At 42.7% G+C, this 25,914-nt stretch overlaps 1 protein-coding gene across 1 annotated transcript; it reads left to right on the top strand.

The window, feature by feature from the left end:
* The first annotated feature begins 12,528 nt into the window (after positions 1–12,528).
* Tmx1 (thioredoxin related transmembrane protein 1) lies at positions 12,529–23,227 on the top strand. Its single transcript, XM_052739658.1, has 8 exons — positions 12,529–12,716; positions 15,506–15,621; positions 16,114–16,159; positions 17,738–17,866; positions 19,532–19,577; positions 19,663–19,764; positions 19,874–19,940; positions 21,547–23,227. Exons 1-8 carry the CDS (start codon positions 12,565–12,567, stop codon positions 21,723–21,725), a joined length of 837 nt encoding a protein of 278 aa, XP_052595618.1. The 5' UTR covers positions 12,529–12,564; the 3' UTR covers positions 21,726–23,227.
* The last annotated feature ends 2,687 nt before the right edge of the window (positions 23,228–25,914 follow it).

The raw sequence follows: 25,914 nt of genomic DNA, 5'->3' as shown, positions 1-25,914 counted from the left end.
ATATAATAAATGCTTCCTTTAAGTGAAAATCTGAAAAATTTTGATACGTATGTATGTGCATATAGATACATATATATATACATATATAGATACATATATATATGTGTGTGTGTGTGTGTGTGTGTGTGTGTGTGTGTGTGTGTGTGTGTGTGTATAGTCATCCATACTAGAGTTACTAAGATCTGCAGTAAGAATGGTTCTTCTGGTGAAATTGCAAAGAAAAAAAATAATGCTAGTTTATCTGTCACACCACCAACTGTAAGAACTGTGGCTACAGTGTGGAATGAGTGCTCAGTGAAGATGGACAGTGTGTGTGTAAACATAGGAAAGACAGCATGTGAAGGGTTAGTATTATCTGTGGTTTTCAGTCTACTGGGAACCTTGAAATGGATCTGCTGTTTATGGAGGAATTAAGCACAGTTACTCTAACAGTTCCAAGTGTAGGGGTGAAGTGGGGCAGGGCTATATAGGGCTTGAAAATCCTCCAGTCTCAGGATCAAAGTCACTTCGGTATAAGAAAGTCTCGCTGTGAGAAACTTCTTTTATAGGACTGCTACTACGGGCCTGGCAAAGACTACCACGTGCTCAAAACTTCCATTCCTTTTCTCTCGGGGCATGGGCTAAGCTATCACTCCCTGGCCTTCCTTGCGCATAACTCAATAGAGGCTGAGCAATGGGGCAGAACCACACCTGCCCCCCGATTCCAGGCTCGCCACACAAGCACGCCGCCGCCGCCGCGTGATCCATCATACCTTTAGAGTCCTCATTTGCCAACTGGATGCAGAGGAGCCAGCAGAGAAGCCAAGGTCCTAGCAGATGGCGGAGCCCTTGACGGGAGAAGAGTCTCCCTGAATGATGACCCTGAAGGCTGCCTCCAAACCACCACACCTTCCGCTCACAGACTGCATGACAGCAAACACAAACGGTCTGGCTGAGCGGCTGGCATTCTGAGGTCTGACTCTCACAGCAGCTAGCCCTACTTGCCTGAAAAATGGGTAAGAGGATACACTATTTGAGAAAAAAGCAAAAATTAAAACAAGCCAGGTATGGTAGCACACTCCTTTAATCCCAGCACTCGGGAGGTAGAGGCAGGTGGATCTCTGTGAGTTCGAGGCTAGCCTGGTCTACAGAGAGAGTTCCAGGACAGCCAGGGCTACACAGAGAAACCCTGTCTCAACAACAACAAAACCACCACCACCACCACCACCACCACCACACACACACACACACACACACACACACACACACACACACACACAAAGCAGAACAACAACAACAAATCCCTCTCTTCTTTATGCCTTGCCAAGGCTGCCCCCTTTTTGTTAAAATGAAACTACTGTTTCTGATAGAGAGATGATAGCTTTTGATGCTTGTTAGGTAACTAAAGCACAGCTACATTTTTAACAGAAAAAAGGGGTGGGGGACATTGGGGATATACAGAAAGGGAGAAAGGTCCTGACAGATGCACACATCATTTTCTTTTTTTTGTACAAGGAATAGAGGGAGGAAACAAAAGAATAAATAAACATAGGAACAGAGTAGAACATCCAGATAACAGGAGGACCAGCCCTAAGAGACTGCCTCTAAGTCACACAGTCCTATAAAATTCTGCATGGATTAGAACCTATAACACATGTGGAGAAACCCACTATCTTTTATGCTGGCTTAGGCACTAATTAAATAATAATATGCAAACCAGATACATACACAGACATTCCTGATCACATTGTTTCACATTTATAAAATAGTCACAGACCATATTGCCTTCAAAAGTCTCCCCCCCCCCATATCTTTCAGTTATTAATTGCTATGTGGGCAACACAGAGAAATGCCTTTTGTTATTATGGATGACTTCTGTCAGCTTGATGTCTTAGTGTATAATGCAGTTATTTGAAGACCGGCACTTCGGACTTAGAAAAATGATTTTTTAAACAGCTGTTACTTTATTTTACATATGTAAATTAAATGCGGACAATATTGTCCATCACACTGTTGCATGGGATTTAAAAATTGAGAATTAGAGAGACTGTTTTTGGTTGTATTTACTCTTTTGGGGGGCCCACCATGAAGGTCCCAAATAAATCACACATGGAGACTTTTCTTAATCATAAATACCCAGCCTTAGCTTGGCTTGTTTCCTGCCGGCTTTTCCTAATTCCAAATTTTCCTGTCTGTCTTTTGCCTCTGGGCTCTTTCCTTTTCTTACTTCTGTAGCCTTACTTTCACTCTTACTCCGTGGCTGGCTTTGTAGCTGGGTGGCTGGACCCTGGTGTCCTCCTCTCCTTGTTCTCTTGCTCTTCCTTCCTCTTCCTCCCAGATTTCTCCCTCTATACATTCTCTCTGCCTGCCAGCCCCGCCTATCCTTTCTCCTGCCTCGCTATTGGCCGTTCAGGTCTTTATTAGACCATCAGGTGTTTTAGACAGGCACAGTAACACAGCTTCACAGAGTTAAACAAATGCAACATAAACAAAAGTCACACACCTTAAAATAATATTCTACAACAAGAGACATCATGGAAAAATTGGCCTTGATTAAATAATTATCTATTTAGGAATGCAGGTGCAGTGAAAGGGGGGGTCAGGAGATGGGTTAAGCATGGTTAGAAAGATCAGAGGACAGGTTGGTTTATATGGCTGCAAGGTCCTTTATAAACTCTCCGTTCCCCAGAACATTAAGAATTAAACTCATTGGTTTTGAAGTGACATTGAAAATATGATATCATATTTGAAGACAATATACGCCTAAAACTAAAGCCATGATAGGGTGATTCTCCCTTCCAAAAATAAAATATCCCCCACTTCTGAGCCTGTGGAGATGCATCACTCATGCTTTGGAGTTCAACAGACCTTGTCTGAATCCAGTCTCCATTTACCGATGACTGGGCATGTTGCGCATCCTCCTCAAGGCTTAGCTTCCTCTTCTGGATAATGGAGATTCTTATCTAGCTGCTGTGTGGAATAAACAGCCCAAGGTGTTGGCCCCTCTTAGTCTGGGCCTGGTGCCTAAAACACACTAAGTAAATCTCGTGGCCTGGCTGTTATTATCCATACTGTTACTACAATACAGACAATAGGCTGTTTGCTCATGGTAGGGTCATTACTGGAATGACAAGCACATCTGTGACATCTGCAATGCGATTCTTAAAAGTTCTTTAAAACCCTTGCCTCCTGAAGGCCTTAAGACTATTGCAATAAGAGGGGCATCCTCTGCCCCCTAGTGGCTCCACATAATCAGTCAAGAAACAAATAAAAAATGAAATAAACGTTGTTTTAAACAAAAGAACTATACTGTATGTTTTGGGAAAGAAATGATATGTTCAAGACAATATTCCTTAATTTCAGCTACTGAACCACTATTACAGTTTTCTTCCTGATATCGTACCGATCACATAGAATTTTTATGTTTAAATGCTGCCACCATCTCCAGAGTGGTGAGGACTCTTTATAGCTTTTAGGCCACAGCTAAATTCCTTGGCTTCTTCATGGTAGAAGTGAAATGTCAACACAAGATTATATTCTCTAATATATAATATTAGGGAATAGAAACACAAACTGTAATATTTGAGACTACAAATGGAAAAGATACTGATTTAAAAAAAATGTGAGGTGCTCAAGGGCCTCTGTTTATCTCTTAACCTTTGGGGGGGGGGGAAGCCCATGTTAGTTTTACTATTCTTTAAACTGATGAAGTTCCATCTCAAAACAAAAGGCGTAGCAGCAGGGTGTGGTGACCAGGTTCCAAAGGGCACTCAGCGGACCCGGCCAGGGGTCCTCTCCTGAGGTGCAGAGGCCTGACCTCTAAGACCAGATGTGGCAGGGACAGGTGGAGAGCTGCTCCTGAGACGAGGTCATAAGAGACGTCTGTTCCTGCTTTGCTTTCTTAGGTAGCTTGCTCTGGAGGAAGCCAGTCATGAGGAGCTCAGGCAGCCCCAGGAGAGGCCGATGGGCAAAGGGCTGAATGGAGCCCTAACAATACTGATTGCCAGTCACGTGACAGTTACTTTGGGGTCTTCCAGCACAGGGTGAAGCTTTCAGGTAATGGCTCCCTAATCAACATTTTAATATCATGAAACATTCTGATTCAGACCGTCAGGATTAAGCCACTCCTCCTGACTTTTACGACACACAGAAACTCAGAGACACAATGTTGACTGTTGCTGAATTTACTTGAGGTAATTAGTGGCGCTGAAAGATAACTAATACACTATGCTTTAAAAAAAGAATGAGAAAGTCCTCTTACAAATGTTTTTATTTGTGTGTGTGTGTGTGTGTGTGTGTGTGTGTGTGTGTGTGTGTCTGTGAAACCATGTGTGTGCAGTACCTGCAGAGGCCAGAAGAGGGCATCAGATCCCAAAGACCTAGAGTAACACCTGATTTTTGAGCAGCCATTTGAGCACTGGGAATTGAGCCCAGGTCCTTGGGAAGAGCAGCTAACCTTCTTAACTGCTGAGCCATCCCTCCAGCTATAATTTTTAAAACAATTACCTCTGACACTATTGGATCCACACAATATGTAGACTGGAAATATTAAAATTCAAAGTGTGAGAGCTTCCTGCCTTGACATCCCTTAAGTAACTGGGCATTTTTTAGAATTACTGAATTTTATAAAGATAATCATCTGTAAATGGAACACCAGTTTGCACTCACGAAGTTTGTTCTTAACTAACATTGTATGCAGATATAATTCAGTATTGTTACTTATTCAACCATCCATACTCATGGACAAGGCATGTCCTGCAGAGCCAGAAGACCTACAAACCCACTTCTGTGTTGGTCCAACTCAAATATTTGTTGTTGTCGTCTTGGCTTTGCATCACTTAAATCACCTTCTTTCCCTTGGGCCATCTCCCTAGGAATAGCTGCTCCTCATGTCTGCACCTCACATGCCTCAGCCTGAGAATTTAAATCTGGTGCCTATAGCCCTGGCTGTCACCAGGCCTGCTGGACAATTACAGGAACATATCAAACTAATCTGAGCCACAAATCCCCTGCAACTTGCCTTAAGTACTGCAAAGATTAGTGAGTAAATAAAGATGGGCAAATCTTTATTTACTAACTCTAATTTAGGGATTCACCTGAAAGGATCTCTGAACCCTCAGGGTTTTCTCTAGGACAACCACTACGATTTAAATATTTTATGCATGAGTGGGAACACTGTAAAATATTTAACAAGCTTTTTACAAGTTAAATTTGAAAGCCAACCTCATAAATTTAGAATGACCCTGCCTTGCGCCTCTCCACCTCTCTGCAGGAGAGGAGAATATGCAATTAATCTTCCCACCTTGGCTTAAAGAGCCATGAGACTGGTGAGTAGCTGCATCCCGTCGTGATGACATATGGCTGGTGCTTCTCCAGCTGAGCTCTGCCTCTGGCTTCAGAAGTCTCCCTGTGCCACTAAGTGGGTGACGTGAAATAACTTCCCTTGAAATTACAAAGATGCGAAACTCTTTCCCCTTTGACTATGGTGGTATTGTGTTCCCCGAAATATTGCACACCCTAATAAACTTATCTGGGGTTAGAAACAAAACAGCCACAATATTAAACATAGATAGGCAGTGGTAGCACACGCTTTTAATCCCAGCACTTGGGAGGCAGAGCTAGGCAGAAATCCATGTGTTCAAGGATACAGCCAAGCATGGTGACTCACGCCTTTAATCCCAGAAAGCGAGCCTTTAATCCCAGGGAGTGATGGTAGAAGGCAGAAAGATATATAAGGCGTGAGGACCAGGAACTAGCAGCATTCAGCCTGGTTAAGCATTTGGCTGGTTAAGTTTTCAGGCTTTTAGTAGCACAGTTCAGCTGAGACTCATTTGGATGAGGACTCAGAAGCTTCCAGTCTGAGGAAACAAGACCAGCTGAGGATCCGGCGAGGTGAGGTAGCTGTGACTTGTTCTGATTCTCTGATCTTCCAGTGTTCACCCCAATACCTGGCCCAGGTTTGATTTTATTAATAAGAACTTTTAAGATTCCTGCTACATTTGACAATAAGGATGAAGCAGTGTGCTCCTCTGCCTGTAAGGTCAGACTCTTCCTCTAATTTACCTGGAATTGTGAGCATATACAAAGAAAGACCATTCCGTATACAGGGTGGGGAAAGTCCACATTTCTGGTTCATTCCTTATGAGAAAAAACAAAAACAAAAACAAACCTGGAGTTGGGCTCTAGAGTGCTTTGATGAAGTTCTGACTCTTGAAGTACACCATCATACAAGGATACTAAATATCCAAACATGTTACTCAGACTCATCTGGCTGCCTGTCATGCCTGATCCCTTCAGTGCTGGGGTACAGCAGGCCCTCTGCATCTGCAGGTTCCACATCTGTAGATTAAATTCATCGATCAAAAATATCCAAGCAAGGCCGGGGATGATGGGCTGGGCAAGGGTGAGGACCCAAGCTCAGATCCCTAGCATCCATTTAAACATTGGATGCAGTGCGTGTTCCTGTAAGCCTGGAGCTGATGAGACAGAGACTGGAGGCCGAGGAGACACTCGGGCCTGCTGGCCCTCTACTCTAGCTGAACCAGTGAACTCCAGTTTCAGTGAGAGACACGGACTCTGAATAAAAAAGGTGGAGAGATTGAGGAAGACACCTGACTTGGACCGTTGACCTCCACACATACATGTGTGCACACAGATGTACCCACATGAATATGTACACACACCGCACACACATGCTATTTAAAGAAAACACATCTGTACTGAACAGGAAAGGGCTTTCATCATTATTCCTCTACACAGCACAGTACATCAACTATTTACACACTTGTACACTGTGTCACATGTTGTAATTTAAATATCTGAGGGGATGGACATATAGCACATACACAGAAAATGCCGTTTCATATCAAGAATAAGAGCACTTGCTGTTCTTACGGAAGGCTTACAACCACCTGGAGCTACAGTTCCAGGGAATCCAGCACCCTCTACTGGCCTCTGTGAGCACACATATTCACATAATAATAAAAATGAACCTTAAAAAATATACGTGAACTTCATGTTGAGACTAATAGGGAGCACGTCACTCGCCCATTATTATAGTTTAATTTTGTAAGGGAATGCTCAGCTTGTGTTCTAGGAAGACTGTTTGGTTTTAGATAGGAAAATGAAAATGAAGTTGGTAGCGGGAGGCATGGGGTGGGGCCCTGGGCACAGGAAGGCGCTGGGCTCACTAAAGCTTCCCATGTGGTAATAATGTCGTTCTAGACAGCAGTGCAGAGGGCTCTGCGGCCCCACCCCTCAGCAAAACAAGTGTAACTGGTTCGTTGCATCAGACTCTGAGCACGCCCTAATACCGGCCGAGCGCCTTCCAAGCACCACACCATTTTCTCCCAGTCTTGAAGGCTGAAAGGCTGAAATCTAGTCAGGGTGATTATGGCTACCATGAAACACCGTGACCAAAGCAACTGGAGGAGGAAGGGGCTTGTTTGGCTTACACTTCCCCATCACTGTTCATCACGGAAGGAAGTCAGCACAGGAGCTGATGCAGAGGCCATGGAGAGGTGCTGCTTACTGGCTTGTTCCTCATGGCTTGCTCAGCCTGCTTTCTTATAGAAACCAGGACCACCAGCCTAGCGTGGCCCCACCCACGATGGGCTAGGCCCTCCGCCATCAGTCACCAATTAAGGATGGTCATATCGTTTATCTGATCTTAGGGAGGCATTTTCGCAGTCGTGGCTCCCTCCTCCCTGATGACCCTATAATTAGTCAGCATAGTGTTTCTCCACCCCACCCCCAACCCCCGCTTTGAGAAATCTCCAAACTTGATTTCCACAATGTTTGTATTAATTTGTACCATCGCCAGCATGAATAAGGGTTTTGCTTTCTCCGCATCCTCTCCAACATTTGTTATCAGATTTATTGATGATGGCCATTCTGATTAGGGTGAGGAGATATCTCAAAGTAGTTTTAGTTTGCAGTTTCCTGATGGCTGGAGATATTGAACACTCTTAAAAGTAGTTTATGGCAATTTGTGTTTCTTTTTTTGAAAAGTGTCTATTCAGTTCACTCCCTTATTTGTTAACTGGCAGTTTTATTTCCTTGGTGTTTAATTTCTGCAGTCCTTTGTAAACGCTGCCTGTCAGCCCCTTGTCTGAAGAGTAGCTGCTCAGATGTTCTCCCGTGCCGGGGGCTGTCCGTGTGTCCTGCTGATCGCTTCCTTTGCTGAACAGAAACTTGATTTCCGTGTCGTCCCGTCTGTAGACACCTGGGGTTAGTTCCTGTTCTGTTGGCTTTCCATTGAGAAGCTTCATCTACCCCCAGCAGCTTGAAGGGTACCATCCTCTGTGTTTTCTTGTAGGAGTTGCAGTGTTTCAGGTTTTAAATGAAGGTATTTGATCCATTTTTAGATTTTTTTGTATAAGGTGAAAATAAGAATCAAATTTCATCCCTCTGCAGGTAGATACCCCGTTTTTCCAGCGCTGTCTGTTGACTAGGTTATTGTAGTCAGAAGTTGACCTCCTCAGGCTATCGATTTCCCAATGTATATTTTCGACTCCTTTGTCAAAAATTAAGTGTTAAGTGTTTTATTTCCGGGTCCTCTATCCTATTCCATTGATCTTCCTGGCTATTTTCATGCCAGTACCAGGCTGCCTTTACCATTATAGCTCCATGGCATAATTTGGGGTCAGGTATTGGCAAGTCCTCTGCAGTGTTCTTACTCCCCAAGAATTGCTTGTGTGGTGTGTGTGCATATGTGTGTGTGTGTGTGTGTGTGTGTGTGTGTGTGTGTGTGTGTGCTTCCAAATGAATGATTATATTGCTTTTTTCTAAACCTGTGAAATATGGTATCAGACTTTTAATAGGTATTGCATTAAACCTGTAAATTAATAGTCAGCACAGCCATTTTTACAATATTAACCCTGCCGGTCCAGGAGCATGGGATGTCTTTCCATCAACTAGAACCTTCTGTGATTTCCTTTTTAACGTCTCGAAGGCTTTTGGTTTTTTTGTCTGTTTGTTTTTATTTGTAGAGGTCCTTCACTTCTTTGGTTAGATATATTCCTAAATACTTAATTGGGGGGGGCAGATTATTTTGAATGGACTATTTTCCCTCATTTCTTTCTCTGAGAGTGCAATGTTGTGATAAATGAAGGCTTTTGTTTCTTGTTTCTAAACATGATTTGATAATTGGCAACTTGACTGTATTTGTTAGGTTCGAGAGTTTTCTAGCAGACTCACTAGGGTCTTTTAAATAAAGAGTCATGTCGTCTATAAATAGGGATAGTTTGACTTCTTCCTTTCCCAATTTTTATCCCTTTTATACTTTTTTTTTTTTTGTCTAATTGATACAGCTAAGACTTGGAGCATCATGACTAAGACGGGAGTGTGGGCATCCTTGTCTTATGCCTGGTTTTAGAGAAAATGCTCTATTTGTCTCCATTTAATACAATGTTGTCTATAGGTTTGTTGCACGCAGCTTTTATTAGTTTGAGGTTTGTTGCATCTATTCCTAAAGTGTCCAGAACTTTGATGGCATACCTATGCTCTAACCTCCTTCTCTCCCAAGGATACCCTCCATCTTAGTTAAGGTTTCTATTGTTGCCAAGAAGCACCATGACCAAACAGCAAGTTGGGGAGGAAAGCATTTATTTTCTTACATTTCCACATTGTAGTCCATCACTGACGGAAGTCAGAACAGGAACTCTAACGGGAGGAACCTGAAGGCAGGAGCTGGTGCAGAGGCCATGGAGGGATGCTGCTTTTTGGCTTGCTCTCCATGGCTTGCTTAGCCTGTTTTTTTATAGAACCCAGGACCACTAGCCCAGGGATTGCTCTACCTACAATGGGCTGGGCCCTCCCCATCAATCACTAATTAAGAAAATGCCTACAGCCAGATCTGAGGGACAAATTTTCTTAATTGAGGCTCCCACCTCTCAGAAGAATTTAGCTTGTGTCAAGTTGACCTAACTATCCAGCACACCCTTTGTAGTAACTTCAGGCCCCTCGATGACCTCATTTAAACTGCCCTTTAAAAACCCCTTCTTCAAATGCACTCTCATTCTGCATTACTGAGCATTAGGACTTCAGTATATGAATTCCTAGGGACACAACTCATCCCATAACATGGCTGAAAACTATACAAGCAAAAACTCACTACAGTTTCTGGAAATTGCATACAGTAAATGATGCTTTTTTTCCCCCTTTGAGAAAACCTACTAAAATTCTGTAAGAACTTGGAGACCCTCCGGCTTCTGAACCATCTCAAACTCCTTTTGTGTCACCGCTCTTACCCCAGTTCACTTGGGTGAACACTCTACTGTAGAAGGGGGTGGCCAAGAACACAGGGCTTCATCTCCTCTCACCCCTCTCCAATCAGGAGAGAGAGTATTCATCCCATCAGGAAGGAAAGTCACTGGCATCTTAATCTCCGGGTTCCAAGGACTAATCTGTGACACATAGGCTACCATACACACAGCGAAAGCTCTGGGTACAGCAGACTGAGAAGATTGGTAGCTCCAATCACCTTCTCAACCATTTTGCTCAAGTGATAGAGGCTACACTCCGTCAGAATTAAGTCTAGAAGACTAGCTCCTGCAGGTCTGCGCGGTGCCTAGAATAATGGCTGAGGCTGCCTGTACACAGAAAAGTCAGTCCACAAAAAATGGAGAGCTCTGAGCACTCCTCAAAGAAATAGACTTTATTAAACAGAGTATGGGGGAATGTTCAAGCCTAAAGTCACACTAAAAAAAAAAAAAAAAAAAAAAAAAAAAGTGTTCCTTCATGAAGAGCAAAATGTTAATGCATAAGCCACTTAGGCCACCAGAGAGAACTAAGAAAGAAGACAATGAAGAGCCATCCTGGGGTTAAAAAAATAAAATCTCAACCACTGATTTCTAAAACTATCTGTCAGAAATTTATCAGATTATCAAACAATTTATGCTAAGAATTAAAACAAAACAAAACAAAAGCAAGCAACCATCCAGCAGCAGCACTTCATGGACTATTCCAGCCGGAAATAACGAATGAGGCAGACATATTTGGAAGAGTGATGGCCAGCAAGCCCTACCATTGTCACCCAGATGACCTGTGTACATGTCCCAGGCTATGTTCTCTGAGAAACAGACTTCACCAGAATTGCCCTTGCCAACTCACTAACCAACCAAACAACAAAAGACGGAAGGCTACAGGGGGAATCAATATCCAGAGTTACAGTCCCTAAAAATCCTCCTTTCCAATAAGAAATTTTAAGTTGTGCAAAGACAGGGGAATATAACCCACATCAGGAAGGCAAAGAGCAAGCAAGAGAAACTACCTACCTACGAGAAGGCCAGGATTTAATAAAGCCTTCCATTTACAAATGCGAGAGGAAATTCAGGGACTCGCGCTCAAAAAGTTAAAATAAGTTAATCACAAAAGACAAAATAATGTATGATGCAAATGAGATAAGAGATTCAATTTGTAAAGCTTCCAGGACAGAAAGTAGACGAGGTTTGCCTGGGGACAGGGTTTCGAAAGAAGTGAGTGGATGGGCAGAAAAGACTGGTTATGGATATGGGGTTTCTTTTCAGAGTGATGATGGTGGCACATCTGTGAATACACTAAGAACTATTGCATCATGTATCTTAAATGAAATGTTTCGACGTATGAATTATATTATTAATTATATTATTAAAAAAAATAAAGCACTATGGACTCCAGAAAAAAAAGGTAATGGTCCATGTCAAGACCCTAACAATACAAGGAAGAGATGGATTTCGGACCAACCCCAACAGGTGGTTGCTAAGTTATCAGGGTTCATTTGCTTTGATTATCTCGAATGGAACAGCATTCCCTTAAGAGCTTTTATGGCAAGCCAGCAGCACACCTCGGTCATGAAGAGATCCTTGCCTTACACCTAATTAAATTGACGCAGGAAAAAAAAAGAAAACACGTCTTCAGAGGAACAAACCCATGCTGGGGGTGGATGGTCCAGTCACCCCACCACAGTGAAGCTGTGCTGCTGAAAATATTCCCATGACGGAGGGCAAGTGGCTGCCGCCTACAACCCCCTCTTCCACTCCAGGCCGGGAAACCGGCAGCTGCTGCAGCCATCTTGGCTTCTTCCGCGCACGCCTACCTCTCTTCTTCTAAAGGGCCACCCCGCCCCATCACCCCCAAACTGGTTGGTACATGGCGTAGGGGGCCACCAGCATACTGCAGGCGCAGTCCGACCGACACTGGTTCGTAAAACTGGTGATACAGTGAAAGAGAAAACGGTCACGATGCCCCGACTAGCCCGTGGTGGGCACGCCGGGGCCCTTGCCGCCCCAGAACACCACGGCGATCCCTCCGCTCGCCCCCACCATCTTGCGCTTTCCCGCGGGCCCCAAGCCGCAGTCACCGCTGGCGTCATGCGCCCTGGGGACCGACGCACTTCCTTCTCCCCGCTCCGCCTCCCGCCGGGCTCGGGGGAGCCCGACCATGCGCACTGAGGGGCTGGGGGCGGCGCGCGCGCCCGGCAGGCTGCTGGTGCGCATGAGCGGGGCGGCCGCCCGAGCGGAAGTGGAGCTGCGGCGGGGAGGCGGGGAGGGCGGGGAGGGCGGGCGCGCGCGCGCGCGCGCGCTCGGGGCTGTGCGAGCGGCCGACATGGCGCACTTGGGGCGTCTCCTGGTTCCCCTGGCAGCCCTGGCCCTGTTGCTCTGGGCGGTCCCTGGGGCCCACGGGCGGCGGAGCAACGTGCGCGTCCTCACCGATGAGAACTGGACCTCGCTGCTGGAAGGAGAGTGGATGATAGAATTGTAAGTGCGCGGCGGTTGTCTGGGTAGGTCTGGTGGTGGCCTCGGCCGTCCCCGTCCCGTCCCGTCCCCCCCCCCCCCCCACACACACACCTGGAGCTGGGCACCTCTTCCTCGGGCAGGTCTCGGGGTCCCAGCCTCTGCCACCCCCCCCCCCCCAGCTCCAGGGTCGTTTCTTACTCGGGAATATTAGTTTTCTGTCTTAGCGTGCCCCCCGAGCTTCGTCGTTGCTAGGCACTGTGGCGCGATTAAAGGATTACGTGCCACATGGATTTCTCTAGAACAGCCTAGCGAGTTGGAGGGTGCGAGTGGGTGGAGTGGAGGTCTTGATTAGTTCTATAGACTATCTTCGTGATCTTTTATAGACACCTAGACTTTAAAATCTCCAAATTCTACAGAAGATGATGGCGAACAAAATTTCGCGTTTTAAGCTGTCATTAGGAAATCGTTGTATTTATCTATTTGTAATGTTTGAATTTAGGGCTCTTTTCTTTTTTATTTTGTGGGTTCTTTTTTATTGTAAACGCCGAATAGATTGAAATTTATTTTAAAATCGTTACTTCCTTTCCCCGCCCCCTCCTTGCATCCATTCATTTCGTTTTGATCCGAATTTCATTTTTCTTTGGGCGTGCGCTTTTGCAATTTAGAGAATGGCCTGAATTGTGACTTGTAGACCTTTAAAGTGGTATTGCGTAGGCTTTAGTGTGGTTATTAATAGGCCCTTATTATTCGAATAATAATGACGTGTCTTGTGTGATGATTCTATTCAATAATGTCCGTTCTGCTGCTGTAGGATATAAACTGCGTTTGGCTTTTGTTTTAGATGAGAAATTGATGCTGTGGTTAATTGGCAGTGTTACTGGTAGATGACATTGTTGATACTGGCAAAAGCACCATTATTGAATATTAACGGTTTACTGGGCACTACTAAGTATCTTTACATACATTTGTGTAATTAATCTACATATTCCTTAGAGCGGTTAACCCCCATCTCCTGCTTTACAGAAAAATAGATTGGTTTGTTCAGATGTTGGTATAGTGGCTTTGTTGGGCCTTGAGTAAATACGCAGGCATTTGTTAGCAACCGTTTAGAAAGATCCTGGTGTATTCCTGTATTGTGGTATATATTTCCTTACGGAAAAGGTGTTAAAAAAAAAAGAAAGAAAGAAAGAAAAAGAGAAGGTGGAAGTGGGCATTCTCGGGAGATCAGTAACCTGAGTCCTAGAACAAAAGGACATGTCTAAAACATTTTTGTGGAGGGTGAGAGTGGGGAAATGTTTAGTGAATTGACAGTCTGCTCCTCGCCGAAGTGAATTTGCAGGAAAAGAACTGGAACCAGTGGTGCCTGTTTCCCATCATTGCCATGAGTGATTTAGATTGTGCCCATAAGCGGTTTAGTGTTACAGCAGTAGTAGTTATAAATTCATATGTAAAATATGTACTCAGATGTTACAAACATTTTAAACTTTTTGTCGTATGTAGAATATATACTCAAATATTACAAACATTTTAAACTTTTGTCTCACTGTAAATGTAATATCAAGAAAAGGTATAAAGGGGAACAAAACTAGCATAATGTTGAATATGAGATAAGATGTCGATCTGAAATTACAATATCTAGTGCTTCCCTTCTCCTTGGCCAAAATTTGGGGATTTAAAGCTCTTTGAAAGCATTAAGAAACAACACACTTAAAGAGAAAGGATCCAGGTAATGGTCCTAAGTATATGTAGTTAGTGAATTGTTTTCTGTAAATCCACGCTGATGAGCTTTATTATAGAGATGCTTTCATTGTAATTTTACTGTTAAAGAGTTTAACTTTTATATGTAACACTAGTTTGTCTTGTCTTGCATGCCTGTCTTAGAAGCTTGATTTTCCTAAAACAACTTGTGAAATTGCACAAGTGTTTTACTAAGTGGAGGCTTCATTCTTCCTGGATCTGTAAGCTAAAGCAAATTACAGTATGCAGTGAAGTGGAAAATAACATTCTAAGGAAAAACTTGGACCTGGAACGATAGTGAAGTGATTGGAGTGCCAGTGTCCTTGGCCATTGAGTCTGTCAGCTCGGGGTCTTTGGACACAGGCTGACATGGTGCAGTCCAGTAGAGTTTGTCTCCTTAGTGTTTGTGTGAGAGTTAGGTTTGGAGTAATATTTGTACATAAGAACATAGGTCTCCAGCTTGGTTTGTTATGAATGGCCTGCCTTCCTGGGCAATCCCTGGTGGTAATCCTTCCCAGTCGCTTCTGTACCTGGTTGCAGCTTGTACAGCCCAAGTACTTCCTGTTTTTCCAATACCTTGCTCCTTGACCCTGCTTGTAAAATTACTGAACTTAGTGACCTTAAAAAAAAACAAAGGCCTTGAGTTTTCTCATTGCCATGTTTTAATAGAAAAAGCCCAAGGTTTTGAAAGTTGTTTAACATGTTGTAAGGCTCTTGTGTATTTCAGAACTCATTCTAAGGGTCACTGTTTTTTTTTTTTTTTAAATGTGGTTTCAGTTCATGAGTTTGGCATTTCTTGATGTCCACACTGCCAGGCTTGTACTTTCAACTCTTTACATCTGCATAAATTTCCCAGTTTGTTTCCTTGGTTAACACAGTAGCCCATGCAGGGCTTGAACTCATAATCCTCCTGCCTCAGCTTCCCAAGTTGGGATTACAGGATTACAGCTACCCTCATGGATCATTTTCTGTGTTAGAAGTATAAAGATTCTTCAAAAATTATGCTTCAAATGTCCTTCACAGTTATGCCATTAAAGTCCTTAGCTTTTTAAATCTTCAACCGTGTCTTGTAGTTACGCTCCCTGGTGTCCTGCTTGTCAGAATCTCCAGCCGGAATGGGAAAGTTTTGCTGAATGGGGAGAAGACCTCGAGGTCAAAGTCGCAAAAGTGGATGTTACCGAGCAGACAGGTACTGGAAGTCTGGCTGGCTCTGTGTCTTTGCTAACGCTGTTGATTGTATTTTCACACACGGTTAATAATACATGTCAGCTGCTGTTACGATTGCCTGTGTGTATTCACAGTGTGATAACATTTCCCATTTTTAGCAATATCAAAACTACCTTTGTTCTTGAAGACAGATGCATTTCGGTTTGAGACCTTAAGATGGTTTTTCCTTGGCTGGTCACAGCTAGTCAGTCACACTGGGGTATAAATAATTCCTCGGGTACTTAACTATTCACAAATAACCAGTATTCAGGCCTCACAAACATTTGAGTTGACTTATATACATTGATGGGTTTTTAAAGTTGCTTTAACAGCTAAATCATATTTTCATTGTTGATTACAAAGCTCGATTTTAGATGTTTTTTTGTTCTTAATAGCATTTAAATAATTTAGAATCAGTCTTAAGTAAGCAACTGTCCCTAACAAGACTCTGTGGTGTGTTCTTTGTCACTTTTAGGATTGAGTGGACGCTTTATCATAACTGCTCTTCCTTCTATTTATCAGTAAGTATTTGGAGGTTCTCAGTCGTGGAGAGGATGCCTTATAGTGAAAGAGAGCAGTAGGCCTCTGACTTGGATTATGGTTGAAGAGCTGAGGTAATCTCATTATATTCAGCAAGGACTTTAGAGAGCTCAATTTGGTTTTAAGGGTACCCTAAGTCTTGTAGATAGACAGTAAATAACTGATCAATAAAACAATCCTTGTTCTCGGAGATTTGTAATTGCTTTAGAAAGTGATATTCTCATGAAATGGTGGGGTCCTCTTCAATATTGTCAGTAACCATAAGCCCACAGTCATAATGAGTCCTATAGGAAGGCTGTAGGAAGCTGGGTGATAGGGAGAAGCTACATTGGCCAGAGCAGTTTCTTGAGAACATGAGAATTAAATGAAAACCTGGGAGTAGAATTTTCACGAATTCAGAGTGAGTGTTCTTTTCTGAGTAATCTCAAGCAGGAGGAACAGTCTACTAAAACAACTGTACAGCCGGGGGGACACCGAGTGATTGTGTGAGTTAGAACGGCTTGGCTCTGCCAACTCTGACTTTATTTCCCAAACTAAGCTGGAGGGAGACAATCTCTACTCTGTTTATGTGACCTGTACCTCGGTATAACTAGCTGGTAGCTAAGTACCAGGAAGTACTTCTTTCCTCATTTAAAGTTACGGTAACAAACTAAATCTTCCCTTTTTTTAAACTTAAAAAAACCCTCATCCCTACTTTGTATATAAAAATCAACAAGATTGACAAACTCTTAGCTAGATTAACTAAAAGACAGAAGATTAATAAAGTAATAAAAATTAAAGATGAAAATTAATAAAATTAGAGATGAAAGGTGTCTTTACCTTGATGTAAGGTGGGACACTGTTGACACCTAAAGATGTAGGAGCTGAGAGAATTGGCATCTGTTACAGAATGCTAGACACTGAGAATGTGAGAGTAGGTAGAGGAAAGAGTGCAGATGTGACCTGTCACAACTGCTGTACCAAATGCCTCCAGCAATTTCACGTAGAATGACTGAGGTGATTCAATTAGGACTCAGAGAACTAGAGAAAAACTCAGAATTGTAACTTAAAGATTAAAAAACTTGATACTGTATATCAAGCACTGTGCTAGTAACTTCCTGTAGGAATTCCTTTAACAAGTGTATTAAAGGGGATTTTCTACTTGTAGTGTTTCATGATTTTGTTATTTGAAAGAATAAAATCTTTTTTTTTTTTTTAGAGCACAGTGATATTCTTCTTTTTTTAAAGATTTATTTATTTATTATGTATAAAGTATTTTGCCTGCATGTATCCCTGCAGGCCAGAAGAGGGCACCAGATCTCATTACAGATGGTTGTGAGCCACCATGTGGGTGCTGGGAACTGAACTCAGGACCTCTGGAAGAGCAGTCAGTGCTCTTAACCTCTGAGCCATCTCTCCAGCCCGAAAGAATAAAATCTTAAAGGTTATGATTTGATATGTTTGGGACTCTGGCGCCATCAGTACGTAGTGATCTGTTTTGCTGGTGATTTTGAAGGTTAGGATTGACGGTAAAACACGGTTAGTTCTCACTGCAGCTAACACCTAGTTCTGCTCTTTAGCTGCAAAGATGGCGAGTTTCGGCGTTATCTGGGCCCGAGGACTAAGAAGGACTTCATAAACTTCATCAGTGAGAAGGAATGGAAGAGTGTGGAGCCTGTGTCCTCATGGTTTGGTCCAAGTTCTGTTCTGTGAGTATGAGGACTTTCTTACTTCAGAATTAATTGCAGATAATTGCATTTTATGTGAGTAAATCATGCATACTGTTTCTTGGGTTCTTACGGTTTATTTATTCAGATATATGTTTGCTATGACCTTTAAAGCAGATGCCTTTATTCTTGTGGTCTGGGATTAGGGTTTGCATAGGATCACTTTGAATGCCTTCTTCAGAATTTTTTAACTTTGATTTGGTTATATCTGTCATTGAGAACCTGATCCTTTAGAAACTGAGTGGCATAATGGGTAAGACTGTTGCTCGATCATAATTTTAATGGGAGTGAGTACTCAGTCACATACTTGGTTATCGTGAAGTGACTGTTTGGGTGGTTATCCCTCATAATGTGTATGAATAGGATGTCTAATCAGTGAATGATGTGAGTGCATACATAACTGGGATTTAGATCCATTCGCCATAGCAGTTAGGATGGAGAATGGCCAGCATGTTTCCTGCTGCACTGGGGAGACTTGGCAGTGTGGGCTTTGCTGAGGCTGTCATGGCCCCATCTTGGTGTGACTAAATTTCTCCTTGAACCTCATACTTGCCATCAGAGGTGGGGAGTTGGATACTAACTGTAAGAACACAATACTGCTGTGGATTCTGGGAACAGGGGAAGAAATCAGCCCTTGTGCTGTTTGGAAGTACAAGTGCATCCTTCCCTTTTTTATCTCTGGTCATTCTTCAGCCATCAGAACCCGCCCACTGGGCAACCGTGCTCAGGCTGGTCACAGAACCTGGAAGTACTTGTGCAGAGTACTTAGTGCAGACTACAGGGAGGCTTTATGTTTCAGTTCCACTTTGGTTTTTGACATGGGCTTGCTGTGTATCCCAGGCTGGCCTCCAACTTGATTCTCCGGCCTCGGCCTCCCAGGTGCCGAGATTGCAAGTGTAAACCACCACACCTGCTTGGCCTTTGAAACAACACGAGCAGCTCGAGGATCTCAGGATTCCCTCCTCACTCTAGCAGAGGAATCGGCTTGCTTTTAGTTTCTCTGAATCGTCAGTGCGGCAGGCTACCCTTTTTATTGGTAGAATGAACAGGGAGGCACTCCCAGTTCAGCAGGGCTGCTCATCTCAGCAGTTTGGCCGTTAGATGGAGCTAGCTGTAGGCTTTGGTGTGAAGAAGCCCTGGGTGGAGCTAGCTGTAGGCTTTAGTGTGAAGAAGCCCTGGATGGAGCTAGCTGTAGGCTTTGGTGTGAAGAAGCCCTGGGTGGAGCTAGCTGTAGGCTTTAGTGTGAAGAAGCCCTGGGTGGAGCTAGCTGTAGGCTTTGGTGTGAAGAAGCCCTGGGTGGAGCTAGCTGTAGGCTTTGGTGTGAAGAAGCCCTGCGCAGCACCAGCTGTACTTGTAGGAAACTAGTTGTAGACTCAACCAACACTTTTTTTTAATCTTAGTTTAAAACAAAACAAAAACCCTACTCTTCCAAACCACCTGCATCTAACAATGTACAAGTAGTTGTTTTTACTTTACATGATGGCTTACTGTTTATTTCCTACATTGGTATTTATCCCTCATTAAAGACTTGATTGATTAATACCAGCAAGGAAGTCTGTCCTTTTAGAGACTGAGAGTAGGAGGTACGGTGTATGCACACAGACAAAGCTGTATGTCTGTTCAACTTTTCAACCCTCTGTCTTTTAGGATGACTACCATGTCAGCACTCTTTCAGCTCTCTGTATTCATCAGGGTATGGATTAAGCTTTTTCTACCTTACCCATTTCTAACACTGGTTTTTAATGAGCAGGATTCTAGCTGACTTCTCTTTATTGCAGACTAGCCACAGCTACCTTGTTCACGACCTTGGCTTTCCAGCGTGGATCTCATACTTGGTCTTTGCCTTTGCCACTGTGCTTTCAGGACTCATGTTGGGACTTGTAAGTACTCCGTTTTTAGAGTGCTAAGAAAATCCTTGAAAACATGACGGTATTGTTAATATTAGTTGTGTTGCATGTCGTACATTTAGATTTCTGCTTTATTTTGCAGCTTTTGATATTTGTGGCAGATTGCTTTTGCCCTTCCAAAAGGCGTAAACCACAGCAACAGCCTACGAGTAAGTGTGTGCACGTGCATGTGTGGTCCCAGGGCTTGACTCTAAGGCTGCATGCATGCTAGGCAGGCACCCCATTGAGCTACATCCACTATACAGCCTAAACACGCAGCGTTTTTCATTGCTGTAAATACAGCCACAGGCTTATTAAATGTGGAATGATGATCCTTGCCCGCTATGGCAAAAAGGGAGAGTGAGAGATACGTATTTCATGTAAAATGATAGCTCTGGATCTGGGAACATTGTCATAATCCAGAGAATGTTGGAACTTGTACTTACTTCATAACAGTGGCCTCATCACTTTATTTGAAACTTTTACTATATCCATGGATCCATTTTTTAAAAAAAGTTAAAATATTTTCCACTTTTGACACCATTCGTTAGGATAGTGGCCATATTAGAAGATTTCTTTGTATCTAACTAATTGTCTTTTTTTTTTTCTTTTCTTTTCTTTTTCTGGTACAGTAGTAGGGATGTTGATAAGTGTTAGTTGGTATTGATGGTAGCCTATGCCACAGAATTAGTTTATATAATTAGAAACATTTTTTGCTTCCTACTAATGTAATTTCCTGCCACCACTTTTAATCTTGGAAAATCCGAGTTGTTCAGTTCACTTTACTTGGTGTGCACTGAATTCTTTCCAGTTAGTATGTAAGGCAAACATGGAAGGCCATGGCTTCAGTCCTAGAATTGAGGAAATTCTGCTGCATCCACTGTATAAAGCTGGCTTCTTGACACCTGCTCTATTCTAGACACATAATTTTGCTTGTGGTGGGCTGTCTTTTATATCTACAAAGTCGAATAAAGCTGAATGATCAGCAGGGTGGTACTTGTTGCCAGTAGTACTGTCCCCATCACACGTGACACCCAAAAAATGTCTCCAGCTGTTCTTTGAGGGGACAGAATCATTCTGGGTAGGAGACTGATGTTGTAAACTGTAGTGCACACTGAAATCCCATGGATATGACATAGGACAAGATGTAGAACTGAGCATAAAGAGGTATGCCAGGTTACCAGCACTGAGTTTCTTCCCACAGTTTGCTGTGTTTGTGAACTCTTCCCTGTGATGGCGAGTTGTCTAGGATTAGAGCAGTCTAGGGTCACTGGATACAGTGACCTTTGGCCCAGCCCTAGCTTCTGCATCTGTCTCTATAACACAGTGTACTTTGAACTTAATTAGCGTCTAGCCCTCTAAAAGTAGAAAAGATAGACATGGGTGTGTGAGATTTCTGCATTTTGTTGTTTGTAATTATACCTCAGTAAATTACACAGGGAGGGTGGGAATGAGAGTCACAGTTTCGAGAAAATCTCTCTGGGAGCTGAAACGGGATAATGCTGAAGTTTTGGTATACTTGCAGACTGAAAAATGAACATAAGTTGTTACAGAATGGTTCTGTCTTATTGCAGTATATTTTACAGTTTTTATGTTCATTACATTGACATTGATTTATTAATTTTGGGTTAGTTTATGAACACATAGATAATTAGAATTAATTTGGTAAATGAATCTTTATAATAACTGCTTTATTCTTTTTGGAAATCCTTGTATCTTGATTTTACTCTAAAGCAAATTTAGTACGTTAACAAAAGCACATTTCTGATCTTTAAGAAAAACCATCACCGGAAGTTTCTCAATCTCAGAAAAAAGTGGAGGAGAAACGAGAGGCTGCTGAAGAAGTTGCTTCAGAAGAGGGAACAGAAAATAAAGAGGGAGCAAGCCAAGACACTCTGGAGAGTAGCATAAGACAGCGCTGTGTGGGCCCGCCACTGGCCACAGATAAATCCTAATTTTTACAGATGTCTTAATATTATGGTTTTGACCAAACAGAAGATTGCTACCATTTCTCTGTTTTCAAGTGAACTGTGACTTGCTTGTATATATAGTCTAGGTTGTCATTAGGTTGGACAGTTCATTCAGAAAATAAAAGTTAGGCATAACAGTTTGAAATATGATTTAAGAATATTATGATGTTTTAAAGTTGTTTAATTTCAGAAGATCCTGGTGCCAAGCAGTAAGATTTGTGTTTATATTTAATGATCTGTTTTGTGCGAGAATCAAAACTGCCTTTCCCAAGATTTGCATTACTGGGGTATTTAAGACAATTACTTTAGAGAGAAAGATTTCTCATTTCACATCATTTTTCTCAGTTTCACTGTGTGAAAAAAGGAACATATTTCCCATAACTGGGAACGTTGCCCATTGTTTCAAGATGTCTACTTCATTGATAACGCTGCGCTTAGGTAGAGTCCAAAATTTCCTCATAGATTTTGGATTATACAGCTAACAGAACTACCTTACTTTATAGCTTTCATTTCTACACATACATATATTTAGGATATGCTGCTGATTAAAGAAGTCTTTATAAGTCTGTGATATTGTATTAATTCTTAAGGTTGATGGCCTGTTTTGGTCTCTTGTTCACTATATGATTTTTATTTGCCATGGGTTACATTTTTAAGTCGGATAAAATTAACAGTATCACTGTTGTGCTTTCTGTGGGTAAACAGTACTTTCCTGTTGTTTTAAGTTGAAGTTTACTGAGAGAACATCAGATTGAACTGTTTACTTGAAAATGTACCAATTTGGCTATACATTCCAGATTTTAAATTACTATAGTTAAGTGGTCTTCAAGTTTTCTTTGCTTTTCTCTTTTTAATGTGAAGGTGAAATTTTCTGATTTTTAAAATTTGATGTGGAAAAGCTTTGGTATTTTATATTTTGGAAATTCAGAGCTTAATTTGATGTAAAATGAAGTCTGCATTCTACTTGAGAAACATCTACTACTATGTGTTTTTCGCATATCTGTCTTCTACAGGTTCTTGATGGATTTTATAGTCAGTATATTGCTTTGTGTTTGAAAATTGTAACATTGTTATGTTTAAAGACAAATTTTGTATTATATTGTTCTTGTCTGCTAGTAAGTACTGTGCATCTCACAAATGGAAATCAGCAAGATGGACTACATCCATTTTCATCATACAGCAGGGAAGGGGATTATGAGGGCGCTCTTGATGTCTGGAAGGGGAAAGCAGACCAGGTTCTCGGAATGAGTCATCCAGCCTTTGTGGAAAGGTGGTTTCTGTGACGCCCCCTCCCCCACATTCTCTGTGAACTCCTTAGCCTTGCTGTGCTGTGTTGTGACGTGCAACAGCTTCCTTATAGGCCTCTCCTTTATGATATTAAATGTTCTGCTGTCAGAGTTGGGATATGTAGTTTGTGGTGGCTTAGAAAAACATTCTAAGCACAAAATAAATGTTTCTAAGCACTTCAATAATGTTGGAGAAAAGTATGATTTCTATTGGTTTCTTTTCAGTCTCCTGTGGCCCAGGCTGGCCAAGAGTGACAGAAGGAATGATCGATCCTCTTGCCCCTAGTGGCCGAGTAGTAGGATTACAGGAGTGCACTATCTCCAGTGCCCACCTGCATGCTAGCTGAGCACTCCACCCCTGAGCTTAGCCTCTAGCCCAGCAGGAATGCTAGGCCCATGTTGGAGAAGTATGCCTAATCACTTGCCACTCAACAGTGCTTCAGGTCTTAGATAGACATGTCCCTCCACGTGGACCTACATGTAGATCACTTTAGGACAATAATACTCCATAATCAAACATTGTTTTTAGTGTGTCTGTTGTATCTGATGTTGTCAGGTTTTTAATTAGAAAACGCTTTATTATATAGAAAATTAAAAGTATCCTGAATTAAAATGTTGGTGTTCTCATAAGCATATTTCATGATTCTCTAAGATTGTCACAATAGACATTTAATACCACCAGTGTACAGAACTACAGAGGTTAATTTACAAATGATTCTAGAATGAATATTGTGGTGCAGGTAATGTACTAGAGAATTTTGGCCCATCTCCATCTGTATCTCTTCACCAAAATGCTGTAAAATTGGTCTTTACCAGAACATGCAGTGTTCGGCCATATACGGTTTAATGATCGCTCAGCAAGACTGGAGAAAAGATGGACAGGTTTATCTAACAGCTGCCTCCCGAGCGCAGCCTGCCTGGTGGAGCTTTCTGAGATTTTTCCTATATCTGTGTGGTCCTTGTAACTACCATGTACCACAGCAGAAGCAGGTAGAATGCTCTGGTTAATCTTGTCCTTTTTGTCACGGAGAACTGAAAATTGAGCAACCCATTGTGGTTGGTTTTTTTGTTTGTTTTTTAAATCTTCTCCATAGCAACAAATGCTTTTCTACCACCATTAATTGGGAGTTGCATTCGGCAGTAAATGGTGCATTCAAAAGTAGCTGTTCTCATCAGTTAACCTTTTTTTTTTAAATCAAGTTGTTAACTTTTACCAATTAAAGATGAAGTCTGAGGTGGAGAGGTGGCTCAGTGGTTAAGAGCCTTGCTAAGGACCAGTTGGTTTCTCTGCACCTGCCGATGTGGGTCAGCTCACAACTGCCTATAACTCCAGCCCCAGGGGACGCAATGCTGCTGTTCCCCCTGGGCCTGCACTCATGTATGCATAACAAAAAAAATGGGTCAAAAATCTCAACATTTTCAGATAACAAAACAATTTAAAAACTGTAAAGGTGTATTGAGAAAAGCCAGGCTCTTTTAAGAAAGCTGTCCTTATAAGAAGGCTTCTTGGATTAAAAAAAAAAAGGTCCCGTTCCGCAGACACTGCGGTTAGGGAGTGAAATGCAAGCACTTAGGTCTTGGATGCCAATCTTCCTATTGTTGAATTTCACACTTGGATACATTGACTACACTGGGTCCTGGTAAAATGGCTTCCATTTACTCAGTCCAGAGAGCGTGGGGATCTGCCGTCGTGTGCCATCTTGTGGTTTAGTTTTCTGCCTTAGTAACCGAAGTCGAGGGCGTGCTTGATGGTGAGGCATTTATTGACCTTGGGTCTCATCCTGAATTCCCTTATCCTCTTGCCTGTCACCCTTATTAGGCTATCTTTGGTGAGGAGGGCCCCTGAGGCATTGGGGCTTGCAACCCCGCACACTGTATGTTCTTCCTTACCGTGCTGAGGGTGGGGACTGGAGGGTGATAGTGATGACAGTGCCACATCCTGGGTGTCATGGTAACGGTCTTGGCTGCCACTCAGCTGCTCAGGGTGCGTGAAAGTCTGCATAAACACTTGGGTCTTCCAAATCTATTTCGTATGTGTGTGCATGTTTGTATGTGGGTACACACACATGTGTAGGCGTGTGTATGTTCATGCGCTGGGGATCTCGGAAATCACCCTCCATAACCCAACCGGATTCACTGTGGCAGGTTCTCAATGGAGCCCGGAGCTGTTGATATGAACCCATTTGTTGATATGAGTCCTGTGCATTGAGGACCCTGGGCCTGCCTTGTGAGGTTGGACTTTCAGAAGCCCCTGGCCCACCCAGCATTTCCGTGACTTCTGGGGAGCCGACCTCCAGGTTTCACACATGCGTGAAAGCAATTTAATGGCTGCCCCAGCTCCACACAGCCCCACAGCATAACGGTGCTGCAAGGATTGCTTTAATGTGTGTGGGTGTTGTGCTTGCTTGCACGGCTATGTGCACATGTGTACCTGGTGCCCGCAGAGGCCAGAAAAGACAGTCGGATCCCTTGGACCTGGAGTTCAAGAAGTTTGTGAGCCACCATGTGGGTATGGGGATTTGAAATGCCACCCTCTGGAAGAGTGTTTTTTATTGTTTTTTTTTTTTCTTTTCCGGTGATTAATAGAAGATTTATTTATGCAAGAATAGTCATCCTTGCCAAACTTAATAGGAGATCTTTAAAGTTCGGTCCAATTTTCCTTCCTGGATAAGTCTTTCCTTTCTGTCCCTGCCTGTTTTGAAAACATAAAACTAGAAGATGTGGGGCCCAAATGCGGCCACAGCTCCTAAAAGTGAGTTCTTGGGAATGGGTCTGAAATTAGGATAAACATTTGTTAATCTAGCATAGGTCAACAATCAAGGCAGGATCTTCAATGTGAGTTTGGGGTCGTTGTACTGAAGCAGATATTCCCGTTTAAGTCGGGCCCT

The sequence above is a fragment of the Peromyscus californicus genome, unplaced genomic scaffold, assembly GCF_007827085.1.
Source record: "Peromyscus californicus insignis strain IS unplaced genomic scaffold, ASM782708v3 Scaffold_15__1_contigs__length_86483966, whole genome shotgun sequence".
In the NCBI taxonomy this organism is placed as follows: Eukaryota; Metazoa; Chordata; class Mammalia; order Rodentia; family Cricetidae; genus Peromyscus; species Peromyscus californicus.
This window is presented reverse-complemented; position numbering and strand designations above follow the sequence as displayed.

Coding starts and splice junctions, on each gene's coding strand:
- Tmx1 (XM_052739658.1), top strand. CDS start 12,565: ATGGCGCACTTGGGGCGTCTCCTGGTTCCCCTGGCAGCCCTGGCCCTG. Junction 15,622..16,113: donor GGATGTTACCGAGCAGACAG/GTACTGGAAGTC, acceptor TGTCACTTTTAG/GATTGAGTGGACGCTTTATC. Junction 16,160..17,737: donor GCTCTTCCTTCTATTTATCA/GTAAGTATTTGG, acceptor TCTGCTCTTTAG/CTGCAAAGATGGCGAGTTTC.